At 38.1% G+C, this 26,084-nt stretch overlaps 1 protein-coding gene across 2 annotated transcripts in view; it reads right to left on the bottom strand.

Moving 5' to 3' along the window:
• Positions 1-5,335: 5,335 nt before the first annotated feature.
• Positions 5,336-26,084, bottom strand: part of LOC122064210 (myosin-1-like) — a 43,058-nt gene continuing 22,309 nt past the window's right edge. For both annotated transcript variants that reach the window (XM_042627933.1, XM_042627934.1), the window contains 9 exons: positions 13,155-13,232; positions 11,636-11,794; positions 10,603-10,809; positions 9,886-10,091; positions 9,637-9,772; positions 8,682-8,811; positions 8,075-8,221; positions 6,716-6,795; positions 5,336-6,114 (listed from right to left, as the gene is read on the bottom strand). In XM_042627933.1, the coding sequence (XP_042483867.1) occupies positions 5,425-6,114; positions 6,716-6,795; positions 8,075-8,221; positions 8,682-8,811; positions 9,637-9,772; positions 9,886-10,091; positions 10,603-10,809; positions 11,636-11,794; positions 13,155-13,232 (1,833 nt within the window). In that variant the 3' untranslated portion in view covers positions 5,336-5,424. The remainder of the gene's footprint in view (positions 6,115-6,715; positions 6,796-8,074; positions 8,222-8,681; positions 8,812-9,636; positions 9,773-9,885; positions 10,092-10,602; positions 10,810-11,635; positions 11,795-13,154; positions 13,233-26,084) is intronic.

Below are 26,084 nucleotides of genomic sequence, written 5' to 3'. Positions count from 1 at the left end.
TTTTTTTTTTTTTTTTTTTTTTTTTTTTTTTCTGCGATCGCTCTCTCTGCTGCTTCTCCAACTTCGACCTCGACTCTTTTTTTCTTTTTTTTTCACTGTGTTCTCAGTATCGGTGGAATCAGACACAGAGAATGGGAAGGGAAGAAGAAAGATGGGGAAGGAATAGGATCCTTCGGCTCTGATACCAAGTTGATAGAGAACCCTTAGGGAAGGGAGGGGAAATCATAGTAGAGATGGGGAAAAGGAGGATCACCCTCACACATTCATTTAATAATCAAATTGCTCTCTAAATCTTCAATCGATTACAACTAATATATAGGAAAATAGGAACATGAAATTAGAAACGTAACTGGAATGGAAACTAACCTAAACTAGGAAACAACTATAAAAAGGAAACCAAAGCAAGGAAATAAATCCTACTCCTACGTTCAAGTCTGGAAACTAAAAGCATGAAATAAAATACTAGGTAAACTACTAATTTTATTTCCAACCCTTGTTGGACCAAAACCCTGGGTTGGACCGGTTCTTCTTGGCTCTTGGCTTCCAAAGCCGGTCATGCTGGTCCAACCAAGAAAGGGCAGCCGTATCTGCATCACAACCCAGAAAAGAAAAGAGAGAGAGAGAGAGAGAGAGAGAGAGATGATTGGATACTTATATTCATTAGAACCTAAGAAAGAAAACCCCCAGCGCCCCCCCCCCAAAAAAAAAAGATAATAATAATAATAATAATATATAAAGACTAGATCCACAACAAAAACCTCCATTGTATTATAATAGCCCAAAAAGAACTAATTTAGACTATTGGTTGCCTTGAGGATGGTTGGTTTATGGCATAGAGTACTGTAGAGCAGCAGAAGACCACCTCAAACTTCAAAGGTCACCCATGAACAATGGACTCATGATGATGTGGATATGCTTTGCTTTTTCTCCCATCTTTACCATTAGGCATCTGTTGGATCAACAAAGCACATCAGCAATGCTTTGATGTAATAAAACCTGCTATAACAGTTACTGACATTCAGGAGACTTATCTCTTCGTTTCCTGAGAGTTTGTGTGTTACATCATATCTTGGTTATGAAATAATATGAAAAGTTTAAAGTTTGATGAGAAAAAAGTATTGTGAAGGCTTTTGAAACTTAAAAATAATAATTTTATAATGAATATTGGTCATGGTACCGATGAGACATTAAAGTCATTGAAACGATTAATTATCTTTAAATTGTGATAGTGTCCGAAGAAAAATGATTAGTAGGGATACTAGAGAAGATTAAATTAGAGTGATGGTGGATAAAATAGCAAAGTCTGACTGTAGTCTGTCCGAGTCTTTAAGTGAGGCACAATCATGAGTTTATGGAAGTTGCATTCTATAATCTTTTCTTTCTCTCTATAAAATTGTTATTCATGGAAAGAATGCTATGCAGTTTTGTTCTGTAACACAGTAGTTTGTGGTTGATCTTACTGAAAGAAATGGGTGAAGATACTTTAGCTTCAAAGTGGGATCAAATGTCTGAGGTTGCAGTTTCTATGTGAATTCCATTATAAGCAGTTGAAAAAATAATGATAGAAAGGAGCCTATTTGAACTACATTATAGGATTTAGTTTAAATAATTTTTTTTTTCTTTCTATGATCAATATTGTTGGCATTTTAAGGAAAAAAGAACTGCTGTTTGAATTGATTACATCTCATTTTACTTTGCAGCTTTTTCATAACCAATATATTTACCATTTCCATTCTGTTTGTACCAGTTGTTCAATATGAAGCACGCTGATTAGAGCACAAGTAAGGATGGGATGACTGGTGCTTTACATCAACTACATGATTTCTGACTCCTCAACAGTAATGCAAAACCGTTCATAACTAGAAGTTGGTCTATTATGAGAAACTTTGTGTAATTTTGTATTGCCCACTCGTGTGGAGCGGTTCTCTTTGCTAGATCAATGATGGATAGGTGAATCCCAGTATTGGGAAGTCGATGATTCTTGTTTTTGCCTATTGAGTTCATGGCTTAACTAATGTTGGTCTTATACTCATGTGAAAATATAATGCAAGGTGGTTGTGGATTCTGTGTTCTAAGCTTTGATGGTGTTGTGCATTGCTGCTACATACAACAACAACTAAAAACATAACTTTATCCCAACTAAATGGGGTCGGCTACATGGATCCGATATGAAAAGAGAATCAAAAAGCAATGAAATAAGGAAAAATAAATGAAAATAGACTAAGAGAAGCAAATAAGGTAGAAATCCAAGATGCATCACAAGAACATCCCTTACACAAGGTCTGCTACCCGGATCCTTGTCCTCCACAAAACTCTATCCATGGCCATACTAGAATCAAGCTCCACCATATGCATGTCTTTTCTCGCCACTTAATTAATAGTCATTTTAGGCCTACCTCTCTCTCTTTTGGCCCCCTCTAAATGAATTTGCTCAATCTTCCTTAGTAGAGCCTCTACAGGTCTCTGTTGCACATGGTCATACCACTTCAATCGGTTCTCGCGGAGCTTGTCCAGGATTGGTGCAACAACCAACTCATTTCTTATACAATCATTCTTTACTCTATCTTTCCTAGTCTTACCACACAGCCCTCTTAGCATTCTCATCTCCGCTACATTTGGTCAATTCACTCTTTTTAACTACCCAACACTCTGCTTCATATGTCATAGTTGGTCGTATCACTGTCTTGTAGAACTTTCCCTTAAGTTTAATAAGCATTCTTGTGTCACATAGTACTCCTGACGCACCTCTCCATTTCATCCGTCCCACTTTTATTCTATGGGCAACACCATCATCTATATTCCCCTCTTTGTCAAAGATGGATCCCCGATATTTAAAACTATCACTCTGGGGTAGCTCTCGTTCCCCAAGTCTCACCACTTTATCCCCTCCTCTAGTTTGACTGAAGGGGCACATCATATATTGTCTTCGTTCTGCATATCTTAAAACCTCTTGATTCCAAGTTTGATCTCCATAACTCCACTTTAGTATTAATTCCTTCCACTGTTTCATCTATCAGAACAATATCATCTGCAAATAGCATACACCACGGAACCGGGTTTTGTAAGTGCTTGGTTATATCATATATTATGAGCGCAAACAAATAAGGACTCATGGCCAATCCTTGGTGTAGCCCAATAGTAATCGAAAATTCGCAACTTTTACCCTCTATCGCCTTGACACTCATCACCACTCCCTCAAACTTCCAATTTTCCAAAATCAGTTGTTGTTGGCTTTTGGTTATCGATGAGTTCCATTGTGTAGTTTCCCATTGGACATGAAACTCTAGATCTACTTGTTTGGTCATTTGTAAACTACATCCCATGCCACCCACAAACTCTACCATATATATGGCTGCTGATAATTGATATATCACAGCCTGAGTATAGAGGTCCCAGCTCTTGCCTTTGGTGATAAAGTTCAGTTTAATTTTTATTTGTGAAATTCAACCTGGTCCTGGGGTGCAATGGGTTCAATTTGGGTTCTCCAAATCCCAATTCTTTTAGTTGCATAATGCCATGTTTGACCATAGCTTGCATAATAAACTTGTTAAGACCTCAATATTAAGGATAGAATGGAAAGGATGTCTTTGTAAGTCTTTGTAATCATAATTTGGCACCTTGACGGCTTGATGGCCTTGCTGGAATCGCCTTGTGTCTAGGTCCCTTTCAATAATGCCTTGGGTTGCCTAGATAGCTTGACAACTATGCTTTGTAATAATGTCACTTTTATCACTTATCCAGAAATAAAATTTGAAGTAATATAACAATAACGACAGCAATCAAAGCCTTATCCCACCTTGAAGAGGTCGATTACATAGAGGTTCAAAGCAAGGACGAATGTAAGAATCTATGCAAAAAGATTGACGAGTTATGGATGAGGACAATAAGGTGTCGATTGTCTACCTGACACACTACTATAGATCAACCACAGGCTTATTGCGATAGATTATAATAAGGTGCCTGCTGTTTACCTGACATAACAATATATATATATATATATATATCGGTCAAGTCAAAGCGTTCTATATGCATTACGTCCACGATCAAGACAATCGATCATCCAATCTACTTTTATGAAAATATGAATGACCAATGAATTCATGGCAGCCCCGCTAAGCATTAAAGTAATAATTTGAACACAACTCTACATTGAAAACTAGGTAAACGACACAACTCCGCATTGAAAATTAGATAAGCAACAGACAACCCAGCATTGGAAATTAGGTATCCTACTTTTTATTCTTGATTAATAAAAATATCATTGGCAAATGCTTTCGCAGTGGTTCGTCTTTCATAAATCCAAGAATTTCACCTCTGACTATGAAATTTGAATGCCCTGACTGTCCCTATTAGTCATTATTATGATCTCGAAGGCCAACGCAATAGGACCAAAATCCTATGATGTTATCTAAAAATTTGAATTAATGCTTACTCAAAAAGATAACAAAAAAAGCCCTGGATGAGCAAAAGCACCTTACATAAAATCTTGAATTGGAATCAAAATCAAAATCAAAGTCCGTAAAGATAATCTAGAGCTCCCAGTCTTTGTGGTAGCATGCAAGAATGAGGAATTTCAAGAATGTTTGCATTTCAATGCTCCATTCTTTAATGATTCTGGAACAATTTAACTCAGGAATTAGGGAGGCAAATTCTTGAATCCAAGGAGTGGAAATAGGCCAATCTATCCTTCTTGTCAAAGAAAGGGCACCCTTGGTAATAAAAAAAAAAAGTTAATGGGCGCTTGGATTGAGACACCTCACCCCCCCCTTCTCCCCACGCAAAAGAAGAAAAAAAAAAAAACCAATAATTTACTATGAAGTCTGAACAGACATGTTCCAAAAGAACTGATCCTTACAAACCAGACTAATTGGATTTTTAACTAATTTTAGAACCAACTGAACCTAATGTCCAAGCCTGGATCAATGTGTTCTGTTCTAGGTTCCAATCAACGTGTTGCCTAGTCATTTTAAGTTCTTAATTTCTATTAAGGTAGCATCACAACAATGAGACTAATCCAGTTTGTTTTTAAGTCACTGTTTTTAGAGGATCCACCACCCAGAAGACAGAATTACAAGGGGCATCCTTCACAATTGAAGATTCAATGCAAGCATGGTATTCATCTCAATAATCCTATGGTTCACATTCGTTTACTTACCAGACCTGCTTACTGCTTAAAATCCTGAAGGAAAATGATACAAGACGAAAGGCATCCATTCATTTGAGTATGAGAATCTGTTCTTCAAACAGAACACAATCACTTCCTCGAGGAATTTACAATACAAACTTGTTGGGGATTGAAATGCAACTGAAAGTACCCCTTTCCTTTCAAGTGCTACAAAAATGTCTGACACATTTTTCTTTTCAATCAATTCCAATGGAAGAGCAATCAAATCGAGATACTGATAACCTAAATATGAATCAGAATTAATTGAACCTCACACTGTTTCTCCTTTCCCACCACTTCTTTTTTACCTTCTCAACACTCCATGTGTCAGTTCCAAACCTCTGTAGAATTGCCTTTGTCTCCCGTAATCTTGACGCATAATCCTTCTTCCACGATTCAAACGACTGCTTCAACCTCTTTAACTCTTGGTCTGGGTCTATACTGGCCTCTGCCTGTCCTGACTTCACTTCCACTAAGAACTTGGCATCATCACTAAATACCTGAGTCCGCTGCTCAAATTCTTCTGCTAACCGAGTGATAACACTAAATCCAGCACTCATTTCTCTATTCAATGCCCATGAACCAGATCTCACCCCATTGCTCTCCTGTCCCTTGTTATTGTCACTTGCAAGTTCTGAACTGTCATCTCTGTCATCAGTCACACTGGCTGAGGCATCAGATGATCTTGCAGCAGCATCATCAACTTCAAGGCTCTTCTTTGCAATTGAGAGACTGGACTGTAGGGATTTCATTTGTTTCTGCCATACTTCTTCCATTGACTTCATCTTTACCTCATATTCAGACCACCGACTCTCATACTGCTGCAGCCGTTGTTGGAGGATGTCATTTTCCTCTTCCTTTTCCCTCAGAGCAGCCTCAGCCTTTAGAACTCTACGCTGTAGCTCTGCAAGGACTGAAGTCTTCACCGATACCTCATCAGCTTCAGAACCCTATTTGGATATCCAAGCCAATTTAGCATCATGTGAGCAATGTGGAAGGAAATAACAAATGATTAGTTTAGTAATCCATGTTGCCTAAGAGAAACTGAGAAAAGAGGAAGGATAAAATAGGGATGACAAGGTGCAGTGCTGATAGCACAATGAGACATTAGATTTCAAAAACCTCAAAAAACCCAAGAGATGATTAGGGGTAAGTAATATTTCTATGACCTGAAATAAGTTTCAAATATCAGGATCATTTCAGGTGGATGGATTGACGCAATCTATCAGATAATGCCAGTACCTCACGGTTCCAGTCAAAGATTAGACAGGATCAGGCCAGATTACCACAGCCCGATCTCATCTGCAGTACTGAGTTTTAAATCCTCGGTTTATAATCTCTCGACCAGGAGAATGAACCCAACCTCAAGTGTCAAGTTAAACAGATTTTTTCTTTTTCCTTTTCTTTTAACAAAAGCATTCAACAGACAAGTGTACTAAAAGCCGGCTTTCATTTGGAAATATACCAAAAATGTGCCAAAAGATATTCTGGGCACCAAAATGAGCGAGAAAGTACATTGAAGAGAGTTGATATATTAGTGGCATAGAATACCTTTGTGCCTTCAAATTTCTTGGTTGTGTTTATTAAACGTACATCTTCAGAACACACTCTAACAAGCCAGCCTCGAATAACTGCAAAAAATGTTTATCAGGGGTCAAGATACATATATTTTTCTTTTACCTTTTTGGTAAAAGTAATCATGATATATACATTCAGTAATCATCCTTTGAGTGCCCATCCTAGCCCATTTATGTGGTAAAGGTACTCCCGACAACTGATCAAGGTAGTTAGCCCTGGCCCATGGCCTATGGATTGAAGACATGTGGAATCATATATTTACTATTAGGTTTTCATTAAAATATAATATTAAACAATTTTCTCATTGATATTGCACACTAGCAGTGGGCCCTATTCAATTGTGAGGAAGGCTGCAGGCCTCTTTTCTTCCTTGTGGTAGTGCTTGTTATGTATCCACGTCATCAACTAGTTAGTTAATACTCAATCCAAGGCTTGAAGCTGAAAATGCCAAATGTCAGGAGAAAAACTCACTTTTGGTTTGAATAAGAATCACTAAATGAAATGAATCAAGGTTCAACAAAAGAAATAACAAGGATAATGGAACCAACTCAGGACTTCTATTCAGCATAGAAAGTGTAAAAACAGCTTTAAATTTTTTTTAGGGAGAGTGTGCTGTGTGGGGGGTGATGATGAATGCTGCACTCCCTCACAGAGAATTTTATCCCTTTTTTTTAATCATAAAATTACATCGAATATTATCATGAAAAAAGTACATCAAATATTAGGTACCGTTTGTTTGATTGTAGAATAACAAAAATGTTTCCTGGAAAATTTGTCAATGTCAAATCGATAAGTAAAATTGTGTAATTTGTCAAATGTTAGGATTTAAAAGAGTTATTTCCAGAAAATTATATATGTATTCTGTAAAGGTAGTGGAATAAATCTTGTCAATACAAAACAACTACAACTCAACTCAGCCTTATCCCTACTAAATGGGGTTGTCTACATGGATCCTCTTTAGCCAATCAAGTCTATTCAATAAAACTGTCAAATTACTTATACAAAATTTTATTTTGTCCCAACCAAAATTTAATCTTTCCAATAAAACTGTAAAAGTGTGTATCCATGCATAGTGCATACATTATTACTTAATTTTCTAGAAAATACTTCCATTATTTTACACTAAGCAAATGGATAATTAACATGATAAATTAAAATTATTAAAATACAATGATATTCCAGAAATAATTTTTTATTTCTGTATCATGCAAATATCAATATATTCCAGAAAACATATCGGGGGGTGTTACTGATACAATTTAACATTTGTTATGACTGTTCTTAAAACATTGGAAACTACTAGTAACACCCAGAATACAGGAAGAATCTCACCTGACTGTATCAACACTGAAGCCTCACGAATATTCATGAAACTTTTCCTGGCAACTTTGCCTTTTATCTGCTTTTGTATAACCACAGCAGCTCTATGCCTTTTTACTAAGGTTACATACTCCTTTCTGGACTTCTCAGCCCGAACAACTGCAAAGTTATAGCTTGATGTTGTTATCAAAAAAGGAAATAGAGAAATCAAAGATACCAGTTTTTCATTTAATACACCATCCTATGGGTCTGGCGCCCTCATAACTTGCCACATTTTCCATGATGAGAGGATCAGGATACAATGTTTGGTGGGTTCCATGCAAGAGATTAGATATAGAAAATACCAGTATCTTTGAAAGACAGACAGCATGAGAATTTAAATAGAACATTAAAAAGATCCAAAAAGTAATATTGAGACTAGATGGAAAATTCATCCAATCCAACATATCCTTTTAGATGTGCAAACTTTAAGTTGATATCTTTTCTTACATAGGTTCTGATCCTTTAAACATGTGACATATGGCATGTTATAGGGTGCAAATAATGAGTCAGGTCCTGAGATATTTCTTCCCCTTTAAATGGTAATTGAGGTTTCAACAAAAGGATGAGAAACACAAACATGACTGCAGTGTGGTGATTCCTCTTCTGAGCTCCTTAACATATGAGCGAGCCTGGTGACCTCTGAAGCAGCTCTGGACCCGTAAAATTCCATGGAGAGTATGGTTTCTAGTATCCTCAAGCACACCAATCTATAACATAAACTGTCAGAATAAAATAAGCATATAGTGGAAATGGTTCTGACAATGGAAGGGGAAAAAAATGGAAATTGAAAATTTTCTCAACATTCTTCCCAATTCTGGCACAAATAACATAAGCTACACTCAAAAATCTGTGACTCTTAGATGAGGCAAACAAAAGTAACCGAAAGTAGATATTTTCCGAATACGTAGGATTAATCAAGCACAGAAATAGAAATTTACACACAATGTGTCACATTTTATTAGCCAAGCAGGGTCCATGCAACTCAGTCTCATGCAATAACAGGTGGATGGGGATGGAGCAGCAATAAAAAGCAAACCTACATTGATCACCCACAGTGTCAAGAACATTGAATTTGAAAACCTATCTCTTTCCAGAACATTCATGACAATATTAATCAGAAAATTTTTCTTCCAAGGTCAAGTCTCAAATATAAATGCTTGGATATGTTGAGTTAGCAATGATGCATGACCAGCAAGGACCTCATTCATTCTACAGAAACCAAATCCAACAAGGCAAGGAAGCTTTCACCCAAATTACGAAATACAACCATACCCACATTATGATGGCTCCCACCTTGACATAGCCCTAGGCTGAGCATCTACCATATTATCATCTTGTTGTCCAAATAACATATGGAATTGCTTTTATTTTCTAGGACTATGATATACCTTTGACTGGCAATAACCAAAAACTCAAAAATGCGTAGCATAGGTATAATAACTTTTTAGTTTGGATGAAGAAGCTTGACTAGAAAATGCCACTAAGACCCTAAATATTAAAAGAAATACAATGGTCAAGAAGTATTATGCTACCTGCCCTGTTCGGAAAAATAATTTCGTGTAGCCCACTTGATACATCTCTGGCAGAATATTGAACTGGTGAAGAATAGCGACTGAAACGCTTAATGGATCTTTAGACGCAACACTCTCCAGAAGAAGAAAACCGTACCTTGTGTAAATTTCAAAAAAGCCAGGGAAAAAAATTAGGCACTTTTGAAATACATTGTAACTTTAAAAGGACTTGTTACAACAACAGAGAAGAATATCTAATTGAATAGCAACCTTCTTGAGAATTTTTGGTGAGACATCCTAGTAGGGTAGCCTAATCTTGATATCCGAACCACCTCGAGGACTCCACAACATCTTAGCTGCTGCAATACAAGACCCTGTTCATAGATTCCAGGACACTGCAAATCGTTGGGTTTGATACAACGAATGAAGTGAGGTGTTGTGTTCTCCAGGCGTTGCATCAGTTGGAAAAGTTGACCCTAAACAAAAACCACTACTATAGTTAATAATGACAAGCACAGGAAGGCATATGAGAGCCCTAAATTTGGGCTAGACAGGTCTCAATCTACGAGTTAAATTTTTTAAAAGCAAAACCCTTGAGAGTGCTACTAGGGTCAAAAGACAAAAGTAGAATCCAGTAAAGAACAATGCAGTTGCAGGCACCTTTCTCAAGGAGTGTTAAAAGATTAAGTTGTGATAACAGACATTGTTTTGTGACCATTATTTATCCTAATCTGTAAATTTTTATTGACTATTTGTAAGTAAACTTCCTGTCAGCTCATTAAAATTGTATCACAACAGCTATTTCAGACCACAGAGCAGGTGCATGGAGCTTCAAACTCGATTTCAACATGGACAATTATGTAGTTTATTTCTATCATTCTCTTTTGCATTTCTTCATCTTTTGTAAATTTTTAAAATGATTATGGACTACGAGACACTTTAAAGTCAAGTCCAGGCACAAGAAAGAAACTAAAATTCACATTTTACCTTAAACTTTGTTGCAACACTTAGCTTATGCGAATCTGCTCCACCTGATTTATATAAAGGACCCACCACTGGTTTCTCAGAATGCATAAGCATATTGGATGCAAATGCCTGAGGGAGTCGGCATGCACAAGATGACAGAAGCTGAATAGAGTCTAAATGCAATAGATCCTTGTTCTTCTCCAAGAACCCATTAGTATCATATGCAACCTAAGTAGAGAAGCAAATTAGATTCAAATCTTTAGGCAGCAAGAATAAATAGAAGGGAAAAAACTATAGTGCATTTCAGAGAACAAGGTGATTCACAGAAGACACCGTGGTGCACCAGTTGGGCATGCATGGACGTGTGATGCAACCACAAGATAGCTAGGAGCTTTAACTCTCACTGACTTGCTCATCACCATAACATAGAGTTTTTGACATCAAAGAAGAAAGAAACATAGGAAACAGTCCAGTCACGTGATTTCTTTTTTAGGACGTACATCACCACAAAGTAAAAAAAGAGCAACCCAGTGCACAAGGCTCCACTACTGGTCTTAAAAAAAAAAAAAAAAAATCCCTTTATTACAGAACTTATAGCTTTTCAGCCAGCCTGCACTTGGCGGTTACCCGCAGTCATTTGGGATCAGGGATTCTAATGAAGAAAGGGAAACAACAATGATTTTGATTAGCTATTCATCCCTTATGCCACAACATTGTTTAGACCAAACCTATCTAGGTCTTCTTTCCTGGATCGCCCCCATGACCCCTCCTCAATTAGAACATGATCTGAAAACATTAGGGTCAAGGAATGGACAGTATGCAAGCTCGGGACAGCATCAAGTAAATCCCTTTGAGGCTTTGAATTGAGTGAGAAGATGATTCAGTCCACTCACTGCTAATCTAGGGACTAATTCAGCTTGGTTAATTGAGACCTACAACAGCAGACTTATTAAAATTCATTGTGACAGATCACAACCATTTGTACTTGCAGTTTTATAACAAATGCCTCAATATTTCTCAAAAGCAGAGAATTTGTTAATGAACAAGTGACAACCTCTCCTGCGTAGTGGAGGACAGTGAAAGCAGTGGCTCGTTCTGCCCTAAAGCAAGAATTTGAGTTCAGATGCCGCTTCAGCTTGTCAGCAAATGTCAAATCAGTTCCATTTGGGAAGGTAGACTCCTCATCCAACAGAGACAGTAAACCCAATGGTTTCTGAATGAACAGTCAGAGAAAACAGTACAAGGGTTAGACATAAATTAATAGTAGACGAGCATTTATTTAACCAAACTCCACAAATAACAATAAGGTATGTCCAAAAAGGAAGAAGTGGAACTTGATTATGTTAATCCTTCTTTGGTTTCCACTTAAAGACAAATTGATTGTTTATGAGAGAGAAGAACTTTGCAGCTTTATTTTTTTAACAAACTGAACTGAAAGCTAGGTTCAGTCTGAGTTTCAATATAAAATAGTAGGAACACTTTAGATCAGCCACTTAATCAGTCAATTGGCTTCGTATTAAGAAGATGAAAATTCTTGCTTCAATAATACCATAACATGATGTGAAGGACATGTGGGAGAAATCTTAATGAATGTGAGACGTCAAACACACATGCCAGGGGGTGGGTGGGGGCTTGGGCTTCATCAGAACCTCCGAGGGTGTTCGTAATGCAGAATGTCCAAACAAGGCTTTGGAGCTTGCTCTGGGCATCAGTCTCTTCAGCTTTTTTTCTAACTTTCTTTTCATGGGGATGTTAATGAATGGATCCCTCTTTTAGCCAAGGTACAGTAATTTGCAAAATTTAATGCCAGTAGTGTGTCCAGTTGTTGCTTTGTGTGCTATGGAGAAACATAATTCTAACATTCATCTGACACATCTGCCAAACATGTTTGTCTGAAAAAGGACAAAGATTGGATAAACAGTTCACAATTTGACAGCATCCAAACAAATCCTTCCTAACAGCCTAATATGTTAAATCAGTCAAAAGTTTTTCATTGTTCATTCAAAAATCACTTGGCTGATTGAAAGATTTTTTCATGCTTCATAAAGAAAAGAGGGGAGGGGGGGTAAATCCGCTGCACCTTTTGAAGTGACATATTATGGAAGATGTAGTCATCAATATAGACCTAGTGGTCGCGGGTTCGAGATGGAAAACAGCCTCTCCGCGAAGCAGGGGTAAGGTGTGTACATTATGAACCTCCCCTGACCCCGCAGTGGTGGGAGCCTCGTGCACTGGGTACGCCGTCTGTATGTAATCATCAATATTAATAATGGTGATTTTTGTCTTGGGAATTTTGGTACATCCTGAAGATATTTGGAAACCATTGACCAGATCTAAACCTAAGAATCTAAACCTAAGACAATCAAAATATTACTGTTATAAAAAAAAAAAGGGCGTACCCAGTGCATGAGGCTTCAGCATGTGCGAGGTCTGGTCAAAATATTACTGTTATGGTAGTCATTAAAAGTTCAGATTGTTTCTTCAACTAGTAGCAACAAATAAACTAATCTTGCAGTACCATCGAGTTTAATGAATATTTCCACCAAGAAAAAAAAATAAAAAAAATAGCATACCTTCTCAAAAAGATTTAGACAACCTTGGTTGTCTTCAAAGTCAACCTTTGTCCAGTCTATGCCATCTTGGATATATTCCTGAAAAGAAAATTAATTTTTAGTTTTGAAAAAAATGTTAACACATAACTGTGTTTTATTTTTATAGTTAAAAGAGTATTTGTAGTAGTAGGGGGTATTTCTGGTATAGTCAGGGAGTGTTTATATAATAGTCACATGTTTTTACCATAATATATATAATGTGGGAGAGCCTGTGACGCAACGTTTAAGTTGCACTATTGCAACATGTTGGTCACAGGTTTGAAACTTGGAAACAGCCTCTCTTGTGAAGCAGGGGTTAAGGCTGCGGACATTTGCCCCTCCCAGACCCTACAGTAGTGGGAGCCTCGTACTGGTTGCTCCTTTATATATGGTGTGGGGTCAGAGGTGTATTCTATTCCCCATCAACCTCCTCCTTTCTCCTCTATTTTTCTATTCTTCTCCTCCTTCCTTCTATCAACTACAGTCACAGATGTTCTGACCACAGTAACATGGTATCAGAGCATCCCAAACAGTGATCTCTTTCTGTATCTTTCTTCCTGCTTAAGCCTTCGCCTCCAACAGATTTAGTACTCTGTTTTCTGCCCATGCTGATGTCAACTGACAATAGCAGGTGCTTTCAGATGTGCTTTCTGTTTTTCTCTGCTTACTGTGGAGTTATTGATTGGGTGTTTGGCTACCAAGTATCAGTTCTGGTTCTCTTAGTTGTGAATTTGTTGAGATAAAATTGATATCGTTGTGATTCTAGTTGCTGGGTATATTGTGCTTCTCCTGGCTGTAATTCTATGTTTTCTACAGTTTTGGGAAGAGGTCTGATAATGATAAAGTCCCTACCAGCCTACCACTGATACTGTGAATGTTCAAATTGTAAGTCAGTAAAATCTCCAGTCTTGCATTCATGTAGATGGAAAATAAATACACAAAAATGGACCTATACAAGGTATCTCTACATAGAAATATCATACAAATTGTATACAGCTATACAAGGAAAGAAATATCATCTTCTATCTTTACACTCTCCCTCAAACTGATGGGCAGACAGCATAAGTTTGGTCATGAGAAATTGATGGCAAGCTGAAGACATAGCTCTGGTAAAAATGTCCTCAATCTGATGAGAGGAAGCTATGTAGGGAAGAGAAATGCAGTCGCTAACAAGGATTTAAGTATCAGTATTGGGTATCATATCTGAGAAATGTAGGATATGCTAAAGATACATATGGATATGGTTAAGAAATGCATATCTGTTTCCATCCGTTATTTGAACATTGTAAATCCACCAAAATTGTTGAAATGGTGAAAATTAGCGTCGGTTTTTATGTTACATGATTTGCTCCAACTCATATTAAAGAAAAAAATAAGTTTCCACCTTTTGATTGCTCTCAGTTTTGTATCTCACTCACAATTTTTGTTTGCAGGTTTAAAGGAAGTGTATCTTACCTATATCAGATCGTATCAATCGATACAAACTTCTTTTTTATTAAATAAGTATCGCATCAATATCCACCGATACTGATACGTATTGGCCGATACAATATGATACCATAGTTGTCAAGGTGACCCAAGGCGGTGGAGAGGTGCCTAAGCGCTTAGGCGACAAGACACTCGCATAGCATTGCCTAGGCAATGAAGGCGTCCAAGTGTTATCTTTCATTTTCCATCTTTTCTAACACCATTTAGTATGCTACATATACCTTGTAACAAAAAAAATCAACATTAAGCCACCTAAAATATCAAAAATCAAACATTTAGAGAAATGTTGTTGTTCTATAATAAGTTTGACTAGTCAAATGATTTATTTTTATATGAGACTTTTTGTATTAGGTAGAGCACAAATCCAAGATTGCTTAAATCCAAGTTGTATTGACAAAGTTATGTTCCGGTCGAACTTATTTTTAAGGTGTGCGAATGTTGTTAAAATCACTTAAATGTAAATAAAGTTTTGGACATTAGAACAAAAAATTATTTTACCCACACTTCTATTTTTTTGCGATGTTTTACTAATGATAAAATTTATGGAATTTCCAGATTTGGGAAAAACCCCAACATTTGAAAGTTAAAAATCGCCCTTACGAACAAAAATCTAGTTTTTGTCCTTGAAATGGGGTCTAACTATTTGTCCTTTTGGAATTTGGTTTTAAAACTAGTTTTGTTGGATTCAAATAGGGGCGTTCGCTTATTTATGAATAATATCTCAAGTACATAAAAATTCCATGTACTTGAACGATATTTGACATATATAAGTGCTAGACCAAGTGCCAAACTAGCTAGGCCAGTGCCTTACACTAAGGAGACAGCCGCCTTGACCCCTACAAAACTGTCTGGATGCAAAGGCAATACCTAGGCATTTCCTATTTCCTAAGTGACGCCTTGACAATTATGCTTAGAACCTTCGTCGCTTAGATATTTTTCATGAATGAAGTGAGTCAACCTCAATGTGCATCATGCATTCATGAAATACAGTATTGGAAGCAATGCAAATGGCATTGGTATTATTAGCACAACGAGGTGTGGGCTTTGAAAATGAAATAGAGAAATCACCAAATTACCCATGAAGCAAAGCAATCTCACTACAAACTGATGACATGGAACAGTATTCAACCTCGGTAGAAGACTTGGAAATTACTTACTGTGGGCTCCAAAAGTCCAAGTCTATATTAAAGCCAAAGGGAAGCTGAAATATCTTCATTTTGAACCTCCAACCCAAAAGATTCCAAGGTGTATGAGGAGTGGATGAGAGAAAAATGGTTTACAATCCTTGTATGGCTGTGGAACAATACGGACTCATCGATATTTGCCAATGTTATGATTCAAACTACAGCCAAAGGAGTTTAGGAAGATTTCAGGAAGAGATTTTCACAGGGCAACAATATCTCTTAAATCTATGATTTTTATGAGAATTTTTAATTTCAAGCAGGAGAATAGAACTGTGCCAGGAGGATTTGCAGGGGGTGAGGAGGATAGGATGGTGGGACAGAGGGTTTGCAAAGGGGGCTAGGGAGGACAGATGGGGAGAGGAAAAGGGAGAGAGAGAGAGAGAGGGGAGGGGGAAGGAGAAACAGAGAAGGGGGTGTTGCTAGGTGTCCGATGATGGTAAACTATGTTGCATAGAGGAGGTGTTTGGGCTTTCAGTGAGTTGCAGGGAGGCTGTACTTGGGCTACCAATGAGTTGCAGAGAGGCGGTGAGTGTGTGTGTGTGTGTGTGAGAGAGAGAGAGAGAGAGAGAGAGAGAAAGAGAAAGACTACAAGCTAGATAGTTTTTCAATTTTCTTTTTTATATAAATACCCAATTCAGGAGCCGATCCCAAAAAGTGGATCGATTTGTGGCGTCAGACCCAGTTCAATCCGACTCAACCTGCTTATCCCAATCCGTGTCTGGATTAGTATTGGTATCATCTAGGATCGATATGATACCTGATTCCAATGCCTTTAACCTTGATTACAACCAGGTCCAGACCCACGTATGATATGAATATAGGAAAACTTAGAAAAACACGAAAATTGAAAGAAATTTTTCTGAAAATTTTTCTTTAATTTCATACTCTTAAACTTACTAGGAAACTACTTGATGTAGTATTCAGTTGGCTTTTACAAGAGAAGAAGAATGGTCTGTGTTTCGTCTTGTTCAATTTTGAACCAGTTTTCTTGTTCAAACTGAACCTGCAGTTCTCATATCTCGTTCACCCAGGGAACCAAAATTGTGGACCCAGTTTGGTGTCTTTATTTTTTTATCATTATTCAGTGGTTTGTAAAGACTGGTCTATTAATTCTAATTTCCAGTCCTGTTTCTATACGGTGTCCTTTTTGAGTAGTGTAATTTTCAGTTTCCTCGTTAGTTTAGAAAACTCCAAGCACAGCCTGTGCATGGGAGGAAGTTTCCTTTTCTGTTTTGATTTTTTCTTCCCTTTTCAGAGTCTAAGTCTGTCCAGCACAAATCTATATAAGAATGTTAACAGCTTACACATGGCTTTGATAATTGAATGGAAGCTTTGAGCTTTTACTGGTCTGTGGGTTTGAGGCTTACTCTTGTGAGACTCAAAAATGGCACTACTGTGAATTCAACAGTGGACTGTTGTGGATTCAGTAATTGTTTCTGGTGGATTCCAAGTTAGGGTTTTGGTCAGATCAGGTGGATTCCTGATCAAATCATGCATCCTCTTTCTCTTAACCTTATCCAGCAATTACAGGTCAGATCTGAACTTCTAATTTCCTGTGCAGACTAGTTTCTAATTTTGTTCCACTCGGTTCATTTCTTCAGTTATAATATTCAGACTTCTAGTTCTAGTTCTGTTTTCAGTTTTGTTTTCAAAACCAGAAAATTATCCATTGATCAGCAATCCTAATTCTAATCATAAAACTTTAGTTTTTCTGAATCAGAGTTACTTTCTGAATCTATTTTCTCTCTGTTTTCTGTTTCTAATTTCAGTTTGTTGCTTAATCATTCACTAATTTCATTTCTAAAATTCTGTTTGGAACCCTAAGCCTGCTATCGAATTCTATTTCTTTCTGGGGTTTGGTAACCTGCTAAAAGTGGGATTTTCAATATCTCAAAACGTAACCTGTAGATTTCCTTCAAAGTTTATGGAGATATTCTACTACCTGTCTGATGGAGTTTATGAAATGGGGGTGGTTTAGGAATTGTTCTTATATTATGTTGTCCTAAGCTGTATTTTATTTTCCCTTTCACCTCCCTAGGGAGGTCTATAATGTAATTTCCCTAAAGTTCTAGTTGAACATAATATATGTGGAAAGAGCAAGAAAGCTCCCCACGTTTTTCTCTCATTCTTCTTCTCCTTCGCTCCCTCTTCTTCCTTCCTCTCTTCTCTCTTCTTCCTTCATCTCTAACCCTAGTCCTTCTTATTTCTAACTTGGTATCAGAGATTGTAAAAGAGTTTGAGAGTCGACTACGCATCATTGTTCCATCCTTTAAGTCTCTCTTGGAAACCTAAAAGAAAATGGGTCTATTAGAGGCTATACTATGTAAGAAGAGTGTACAAGAAGACCTAATGGAGTTGTAGAAACAAGTTGAAAGACACTTGGAGGAATATTTGAGGGCTACAAACACTGATTGGAGCTCACACAGAGAAGAGGAGCTCACCACAGCATTACCGCCATCCAAAAGTTCGACTTCTCTTTTCTCTTCCTCTATGATTGGTTGGGAGTGTGGTTTAGCCCAAAAGAATCGCCCAGGGGTCTGTGTTTGGTTCCCCTAAGCCCTGCTTGCTGATTTGTTGTGCTCTTGGAGCACAACCTCATTCCCTATTTGCTGCCAAGTATCGCCAGTTTCTGTTTTTTTGGGTTATTTGGTCTGGAATGGCTGGTAGAGTATTTGTTGGTTATGTTTGTTGGATGTGTTCCCGTATGATGCTTGTATATGGTTTTTGGATGAAGCTCCACAATTAGAAGTGGGTTCTATTGGCTTTCCATCAAGTTTCTATGGCTTACTAGCTTGCTGAATTTTATTTTTTGAGTTCTGAGAAGAAGGTTTTTTGGGGCTTGTGTTTCCCCTTTGGTTTGGATCTCCACTTGTGTTGTTTTTAGGGGTATCCTTACATCACATTTGATCTCACGGAACCTACGGAACCTACATTGGGTGGGTCTTAGACAATCCTAGCACTCAGATTTCTCTTGTGAAGTTGGATAGTACCAACTACTTGGATTGGTCACATTCTGTGAAGCAATCCCTGCGGAGTAGAGGGAAACTAGGGTATATTGCTAGGGCTATCAAGGCTCCCGCTATCATGGACCCAAGGTACTAGAAATGGGAAACTGCAAACTCTATTGTTATGACTTTGCTACTTTTCTTCATGAAACCTGAGATAGATAGGAGATTTATCAGGAAGGATACTGCTAAGAATATTTGGGACAGTGTCTTTAGGACCTATGACAGGTAAGTGACTTTGTGAAGGTCTACTAGCTTTTTTAGCAGGCCCCCTCCATGAAGCAAGGGAACAAGTCGATCGCTTCACACCCCGGCGGTCTCTATGGCCTTACATAGTCCGAAGGCCTTTTTAAATCTGTCGATAGAATGTCTATCTGGTGTCTCCATTTCCGACTACTATAATACTGTTATAGGACTCTGGGAGGAGTATGATCATTACTGAGAATTTGAGATCTTCTGTTGCCCAATCCTGACGATGAAGATAAGGTCTATAGATCTCTAGAAAAAGGTGATTCTTCTAGGTGGGATGAATTCAGACTACGAGCAAATCAGGATATAGATTTTGGCCTGGTCACCTCTTCCATCCTTTGATGAGGTGTGTAGTTACCTCCTAAGTGAGGAGACCAGGAGAGGTGCTACGGATTCTACATCTTCACTTGAGCGCTCTGCTCTTTCTTCCAATACCCACAAAGAATGGCGGGAGGCGGCCGAGGCCAAGGGTCATCCCATGGAGATGACAGAGATAGACGGCAGTGTGATCATTGTGAGAAACCTGGGCACACTCAAGAGAGGTGTTGGGTTCTTTATGGCCGTCCTTCTAGTACATGTGGTGGATCTACTGACACATGTGATGGCTGCAGAGGAGGGGCTATAGCCCATACTACTATGACAGAAACTGATACTAGAGGACTCTCACAGGCAAATAACAACTCCTTCTCTAGGGATGATATTGCAGTGCTTTGCCGATTTGTCTCAACTTAATAACTCATCTACCTCACAGAGTCACAGGATGTCTCAGCTTCCACCATACATGTCGCCACCTCTGCACCTTCCACAGCTCTGTCATGGGTCATTGATTCTAGTGCCACTGACTACATGACTGGTACGTCCCGTTCTTATGATTCTTACTCCATTTGTTCCGGTAAGGATAAGGTTCAAATAGTTGATGGTACTCTCTCCTCTGTTTCTGGTAAAGGCAGTATTCTCATTATCTCTTTTATTTCACTTAATTCCGTTCTTCATGTTCCTAACCTTACCTTGAACCTTTTGTGTGTGAGCACTTTGACTAAACCCTTGAATTTTGTTGTATCGTTTTTTTTCCTTCTCATTGTCTTTTTTAGGATTTGGTGACAAAAAGGATTAATGGCAGTGGACGTGAGAAGAAAACTCTACCAACTTGAGCCACAATTGTCTTTTTTTACTACACCACAGTCTTATGCATGTGGCCATAGTGATGGTAGTTCTATAGAATGTGATGCTTTAGCATCAACATTGGGAACATCCCTCTTTTGTTGTTATGAGGAAATAATTACCTCATTTATTTACCGTCTTTACTTCTCATGTATTTCATTGTGAACCATGTACTTTTGCAAGACATTGTTGCTCATCTTATCATTATTAGGGTATTGGTAATAGAGTCGTTGTTCCCTTTCACATTGTGCATACTGTTGTTTGGGGACCTTGTCCTACTACCTCTTTAATTGGTCATCGCTATATTGTTTCATTTGTTGATGATTTCTCTCATTGTACTTGGACCATTCTTATGAAAAAAAAAAAGTGATGTTTATGATGCCTTTAAAAACTTTTATAAAATGGTCTGCACCCAGTTTGAAACTAGGATCAAAATTATCCCGTCTGATAAGGGGGATTTGGGAGTACTTGTATGGTAGTCTATAAGGATTTTTACTGACAATGGTATTATCCATCAACTTGCTTGTGTTGATACACCCCAACAAAATGAGGTAGTTGAGAGGAAAAATATTCATCTGTTGGAAGTCGGTGGAAGCCTTTTATTTGGTATGCATGTCCTTAAAACTTTTTGATCTGAAGCCGTTCTTACTACTGCTTTTCTCATCAATTGCTTGCCTACCAAAATCCAAGGGTCTCAAAACCTTGCTGCACTCGTCTCCTTAGTCTTCTACGTTTTCTCTTCCTCATGTGGTGTTTGGTTGTGTTTGTTATGTGCATGTTAACAAATCCTCCTGCACCAAACTCGATCCCAAGGCTCCCAAATGCCTCTTCCTTGGGTATTCTTCCACTACCAAAGGCTACAGGCGTTACCACCCTTCGTCTCGTAGACGATTTATTCCCAAATATGTCACCTCCCTCGAGTTTGTGCCTTTCTTTGCCCCTCAGCAGCATCCTCTTCAGGGGGGAATGGAAATGAAAGTGAAAAGGTTGTTGATGCCATTCCGTTTTTACCATATTGCCTCTTACTCATTTTTCTTTTGATATTGGGAAACATAAAAAGGTGGATGATGCTAATACTGTGGATGAACCTTGTACAAAGAAGGCACCTAATATTGTGCACATAAGGACCAAGAAGACCTACCAAGAGTCCTCTTTGGAACCACATCCTAAGCTTCCCCTTCCTCAGTCAGGTAACATCTCTCCTCATTCGGAGTTGGATCTTCCTATTGTTATTCTTAAGGGTAAGAGAGCTTGTACTAATCCTATAGCTCAGTTTGTTTCCTATTATGCTTTCTCTCCTACAGGTGTTGCTTGTACAACTTCTCCTTCTTCTGCTTCCATCCCCAAAATTGTTACTAAGGCTATGTTAGACCCTAAGTGGAAAAACAAGCCATATAAGAGGAAATGATGGCACTTGAGAAGAACTGTAATAGAAACTGGTGAACCTTCCCAGGGGGAGAACTCCAATTGGATACAGGTGGGTCTATACGATCAAGTACCGATCAAATGATGCTATTGAGAGGTACAAGATAAGATTCGTGGCCAAAGGGTACAGTCAGATGTATAAAATTGATTATTAGGAGACCTTTGCTCTTGTGGCCAAACATAACTCAATAAGAGTCCTTTTATCTGTAGCGGAAAACAGAAATTGGCCTTTATATCATTTGGATGTGAAAATGCTTTCCTCCATGGAGATTTAGAGGAGAAAGTGTAATAAAGCCCCCACCTAGCTTCAAGTTTCAGACAACCGATGGTAAGGTGTGTCTCCTAAAGAAGGATCTTCATGGACTGAAGCAAACACCAAAGGCTTGGTTTAAGAGGTTCAGACAGGAAATTCTAAAGAATGGACATTCCTAAAGTCAAACGGACCACACATTATTAACCCGGCGAGGTAATGGTACCATCATAGCATTAATTGTGTATGTTGATGATATCATGGTGACTGGAGATGACAATGATGAAATAGCTAGGCTGAAAGATTATTTGACCAAACAGTTTGAGATCAAAAATCTAGGACACTTGAAATATTTCTTGGGTATTGAAGTGTCAAAGTCTAAGAAGGGAATTAACATATGCCAAAGAAAATTTATGTTATATCTGTCAAAAGAAACAAGAATATTGGGTTGTAAACCGACAAGTTCTCCTATTGAGTATAATCATAAGCTAGGAGAAGATTGCATAGTTTTTAAGGCGGTAAGGCGACGGAGGCATTCGAGGGTCTTTCAGAGCGCCTTAGCGATAAGGCGGGCATAAAGCGTCGCCTTATCGACTAAAGCGTTCCTGTGTAATTTTTTTATAAAACCAATCTATTTGGCTCAAATCCTAGTTGAATCCTATTACTCATATGTTAAATAAATATTAAAAGTTCATACTCATACCAATGTAAGATATTCATCAAGAAAACAAATCAATAAAGTGAATAAACTAAGTTCATCTTCATCAATCATCAATCATCAATCATTAATCATCATAACATATTAACATATAATATAAATACATAATTATGAAACAAAATTATAAATATAAAGCAAAGAAGACATAAAAAATACAAGTATTTATTATACTTACCTCTATGATGCCAAAATGAGTGCCTAAGTCCTAAGGTCATCCACTATATTTCTACTCCCGTCAAAGAAGAATGAAGCTCATCGTTGCCAGAGCAAAATGGTGGCCTAGATCAAAGGCTCTTCCTTGTTCCTTGATTCCTTCTCAAAGCCCTTTCTTAAAACCCTTGACAAAATCCAAACCCTGTTTGTGAGTCGTGTTTTTGTTTTGTTTGTTTTGGTTATTTTTGATGGAGTAAAGTTGATCCCATACATCTCAAGTGTTAACAAAACCATACACCTACCAATAAAAAATCTATATTTGGAATCTTCATCAAGTAATTTTAAAATGTGTTTAAAAAAAAAAAAAACCCATAAGGCACCACTTCACATAAAGCGAAGCACTGCCTTACCATCTCTAAACAGCATCAGCGCCAAGGCGCTGCTAAAGCGTCGCCTTACCAGCGCCTTAAAAACTATGGAAGATTGTGGCCCTTCCCTTGTTGATGCAAAGAAATACCAAAGGCTAGTGTGGAAACTTATCTGTCTCTGACTCGCCTAGACATTTCTTATGTAATGGGACTAGTGAGCTAGTTTATGCATGCGCCCAAGAGTGGGCACTTGGATGATGTGTACTACATCCTTAGATATTTGAAGTCCTCTCTAGAAAAAGAAATTTTGTATGCCAGGAACAATCACTTGAGGATAAAAGGTTATCTCGATGCTGATTGGGTTGGATCCATTTCTAATAGGAGATCTACATCTGGTTATTGCACATTCGTGGGTGGTAACTTGGTCAGATGGAGGAGCAAGAAACAGCCAATTGTAGCTAGATCTAATGCAGAGGTTGAATACAGGGCAATGGCCCATGGAGTTTGTGAACTCACTTGGCTACGTCAGTTGGTTCTCGAGTTGGGGTATGACATTGAAGGACACATGCGACTCTACTATGACGACAAAGCAGCCATAAGCATTGCTCTTTACCCAATGCAACATAATAGAACAAAACACATTGAAGTAGACCGGCATTTTATCAAAGAGAAGATTGATTTTGACATCTGCACACCTTTTCTGAGGACAGGTGATCAACTGGCAAACATCTTCACCAAAGGACTCATTCATCACTAGTTCAATACCCTTTTATGCAAGCTGGGAATGTATAACATTTATTCTCCAGCTTGAAGGGGAGTGTTGGAGTTTATGTAATAGGGGTAGTTTAGGAGTTGTTTTTATATTATGTTGTCCTAAGCTGTATTTCATTTTCCCTTTCACCTCCTTACGGAGGTCTAATGTAATTTCCCCAAAAGTTATAGTTGACAATAATAAATGTGGAAAGAGCAAGAAAGCTCCCCACATTTTGCTCTCATTCTTCTTCTTCTTCTTCTCTCATCTTCTCTCCCACTTCTTCCTTCCTCTCTTCTCTCTTCTTCCTTCATCTCTAACCCTAGTCCTTATTTCTAACTCTGTCTAGACTATAGGATCAGAACCCATCTGATTCCTTTTGGTCAAGTTGTCAAATTCTCTCTTGTTGGTTTTTGTTCATATCCTACAGCTTTGGAAAATTCAAGGATTTCTAACCCTATTCCTTTAGGTAACAGTATCCCATTACTAGCAATAGGCTCAGTACCTAATTAGGTACCAAAACATGGATTAAGACCTAATCCTATTACTTATAGGGTTGGTTAGGTCCATCTGCTAGTCAGATGACTCAAATCTTGGGTACCATTGATGCCCTCTAAATTCTTGGGGATTGACACAAACTATGTTATAATTTAAGTTCAGGAAATATCAACAAATGACATGACGTAATTCATATCGAAGAAAGTTTAATCCTCTTGCAATGAAGGAAAGTATTCTAACAAACAGGATAATCTAATTTAATAATTAGGGAAATTATCTAGTACCACCCCTAAAATTGAAAATAACTTGAAGTAACACCCAAAAATAAAAATAATGTCCAGTAGACCCCTCACTTTCTTAAAATTATATCTAAAAAACCCATTCCGTTAGGTTTAAGGCATTAAGTGATGATGTCATCAGTCAGTTTTTCCCTAAATGGCCAATCTACCCTTATGGGTATGTTAAGTTACGATATTGACCTTCGTCCCCAATTAGTAAAGCAAAGAGACTTGAAATACTTTCCCAAAATCGACAGCTACTGCTTCAACATCCCTAACCTCCAATCGCCGTTGCGCTGCTCTACTCTACTCCATCGCCGATGCGCTGCTCTGTTCCGTTCACCTGCGAAGACTACACGAAGGAGGAAACACCTCCATACGATGAAGCTGAGCACCTTCTGACCTCTCTTAACCTCTGCTCGGACTTCTTCTGCTCTGTTCACCTGCGAAGACTACACGAAGGAGGACAACAAAGGCGACGAAGCTTCTGCTCCATTTACCTGCAAGGTGAAAGCCCTAAACTCTCTGCATTTGCAAGGTGGATTTTTTTCTCTAAAATCCCTCTCTCTCTGTATCTGTGTTTTGCTATTGTCTCTGAGATGGCGTTGAAACCTTCAAGCCTTGTGAAGATTTCCAATGGATGCCCATTAACGGTCAGTCGTCCCCGTCATATTATTTGCAAAGTACTACCAAAGAGAGCATCATAATTTTCGTAATCATCGTTTACATTTTTGGTCTCTCTATTAATAGTTTCTGTATAAAAGAAGGAAACTTTGATTTTCTTTTTAGTTTTCAGCGCTGCTTCAGTTCGCTTTCAGAAGAAGAAGAAGAAGAACAATAAAGGGAATAATTACAGAGGAGGTGAAGTAATGGCACCACCCATTAAGCTGCCAATAAGAAACTCACCAAAAAGAACAAGGCTGCGGCATCACGATGACCAAGCTTGAAACCCTTTACAAATAATTGAAAATCCGCAAGGCGGTCCCCTTCCTCTCCCTTGTTTGAAACCGCCTTATCAGTTCCTTCACCGTTACCATGTTCATCAGCGCCATCCAACAACGAGAAACCCTCCGTCTTGAAAAGAAATCCAGAACCAACAACCTCCGAAAGCCTAAACCCGTATCTCTCCTCAGATTCCGAAGACCCGAATTTTCCGTGTTGGCTGAAAAAATGGCTGAGATTCATGGAACTACCGTTGACAGGGGAATCGATCACTGCTTGTTTAAGGTGTTCTTATCACTACCCAGTCTTTAATGTTTTGTTTTTCGATTGACTCTTCTAAATCGACGATTAATTAATTAAAGATGCTTTCTTCTTCTTTTTTTGCTTTCTGAATTTGATCATTCTCTTTGATTTTGAATAACCCTTTTGTTTTTTCATGTAA

The sequence above is a fragment of the Macadamia integrifolia genome, unplaced genomic scaffold, assembly GCF_013358625.1.
Source record: "Macadamia integrifolia cultivar HAES 741 unplaced genomic scaffold, SCU_Mint_v3 scaffold1555, whole genome shotgun sequence".
In the NCBI taxonomy this organism is placed as follows: Eukaryota; Viridiplantae; Streptophyta; class Magnoliopsida; order Proteales; family Proteaceae; genus Macadamia; species Macadamia integrifolia.
Note: the sequence above shows the minus strand (reverse complement) of the source record. Positions and strands in the feature narration are given on the sequence as shown.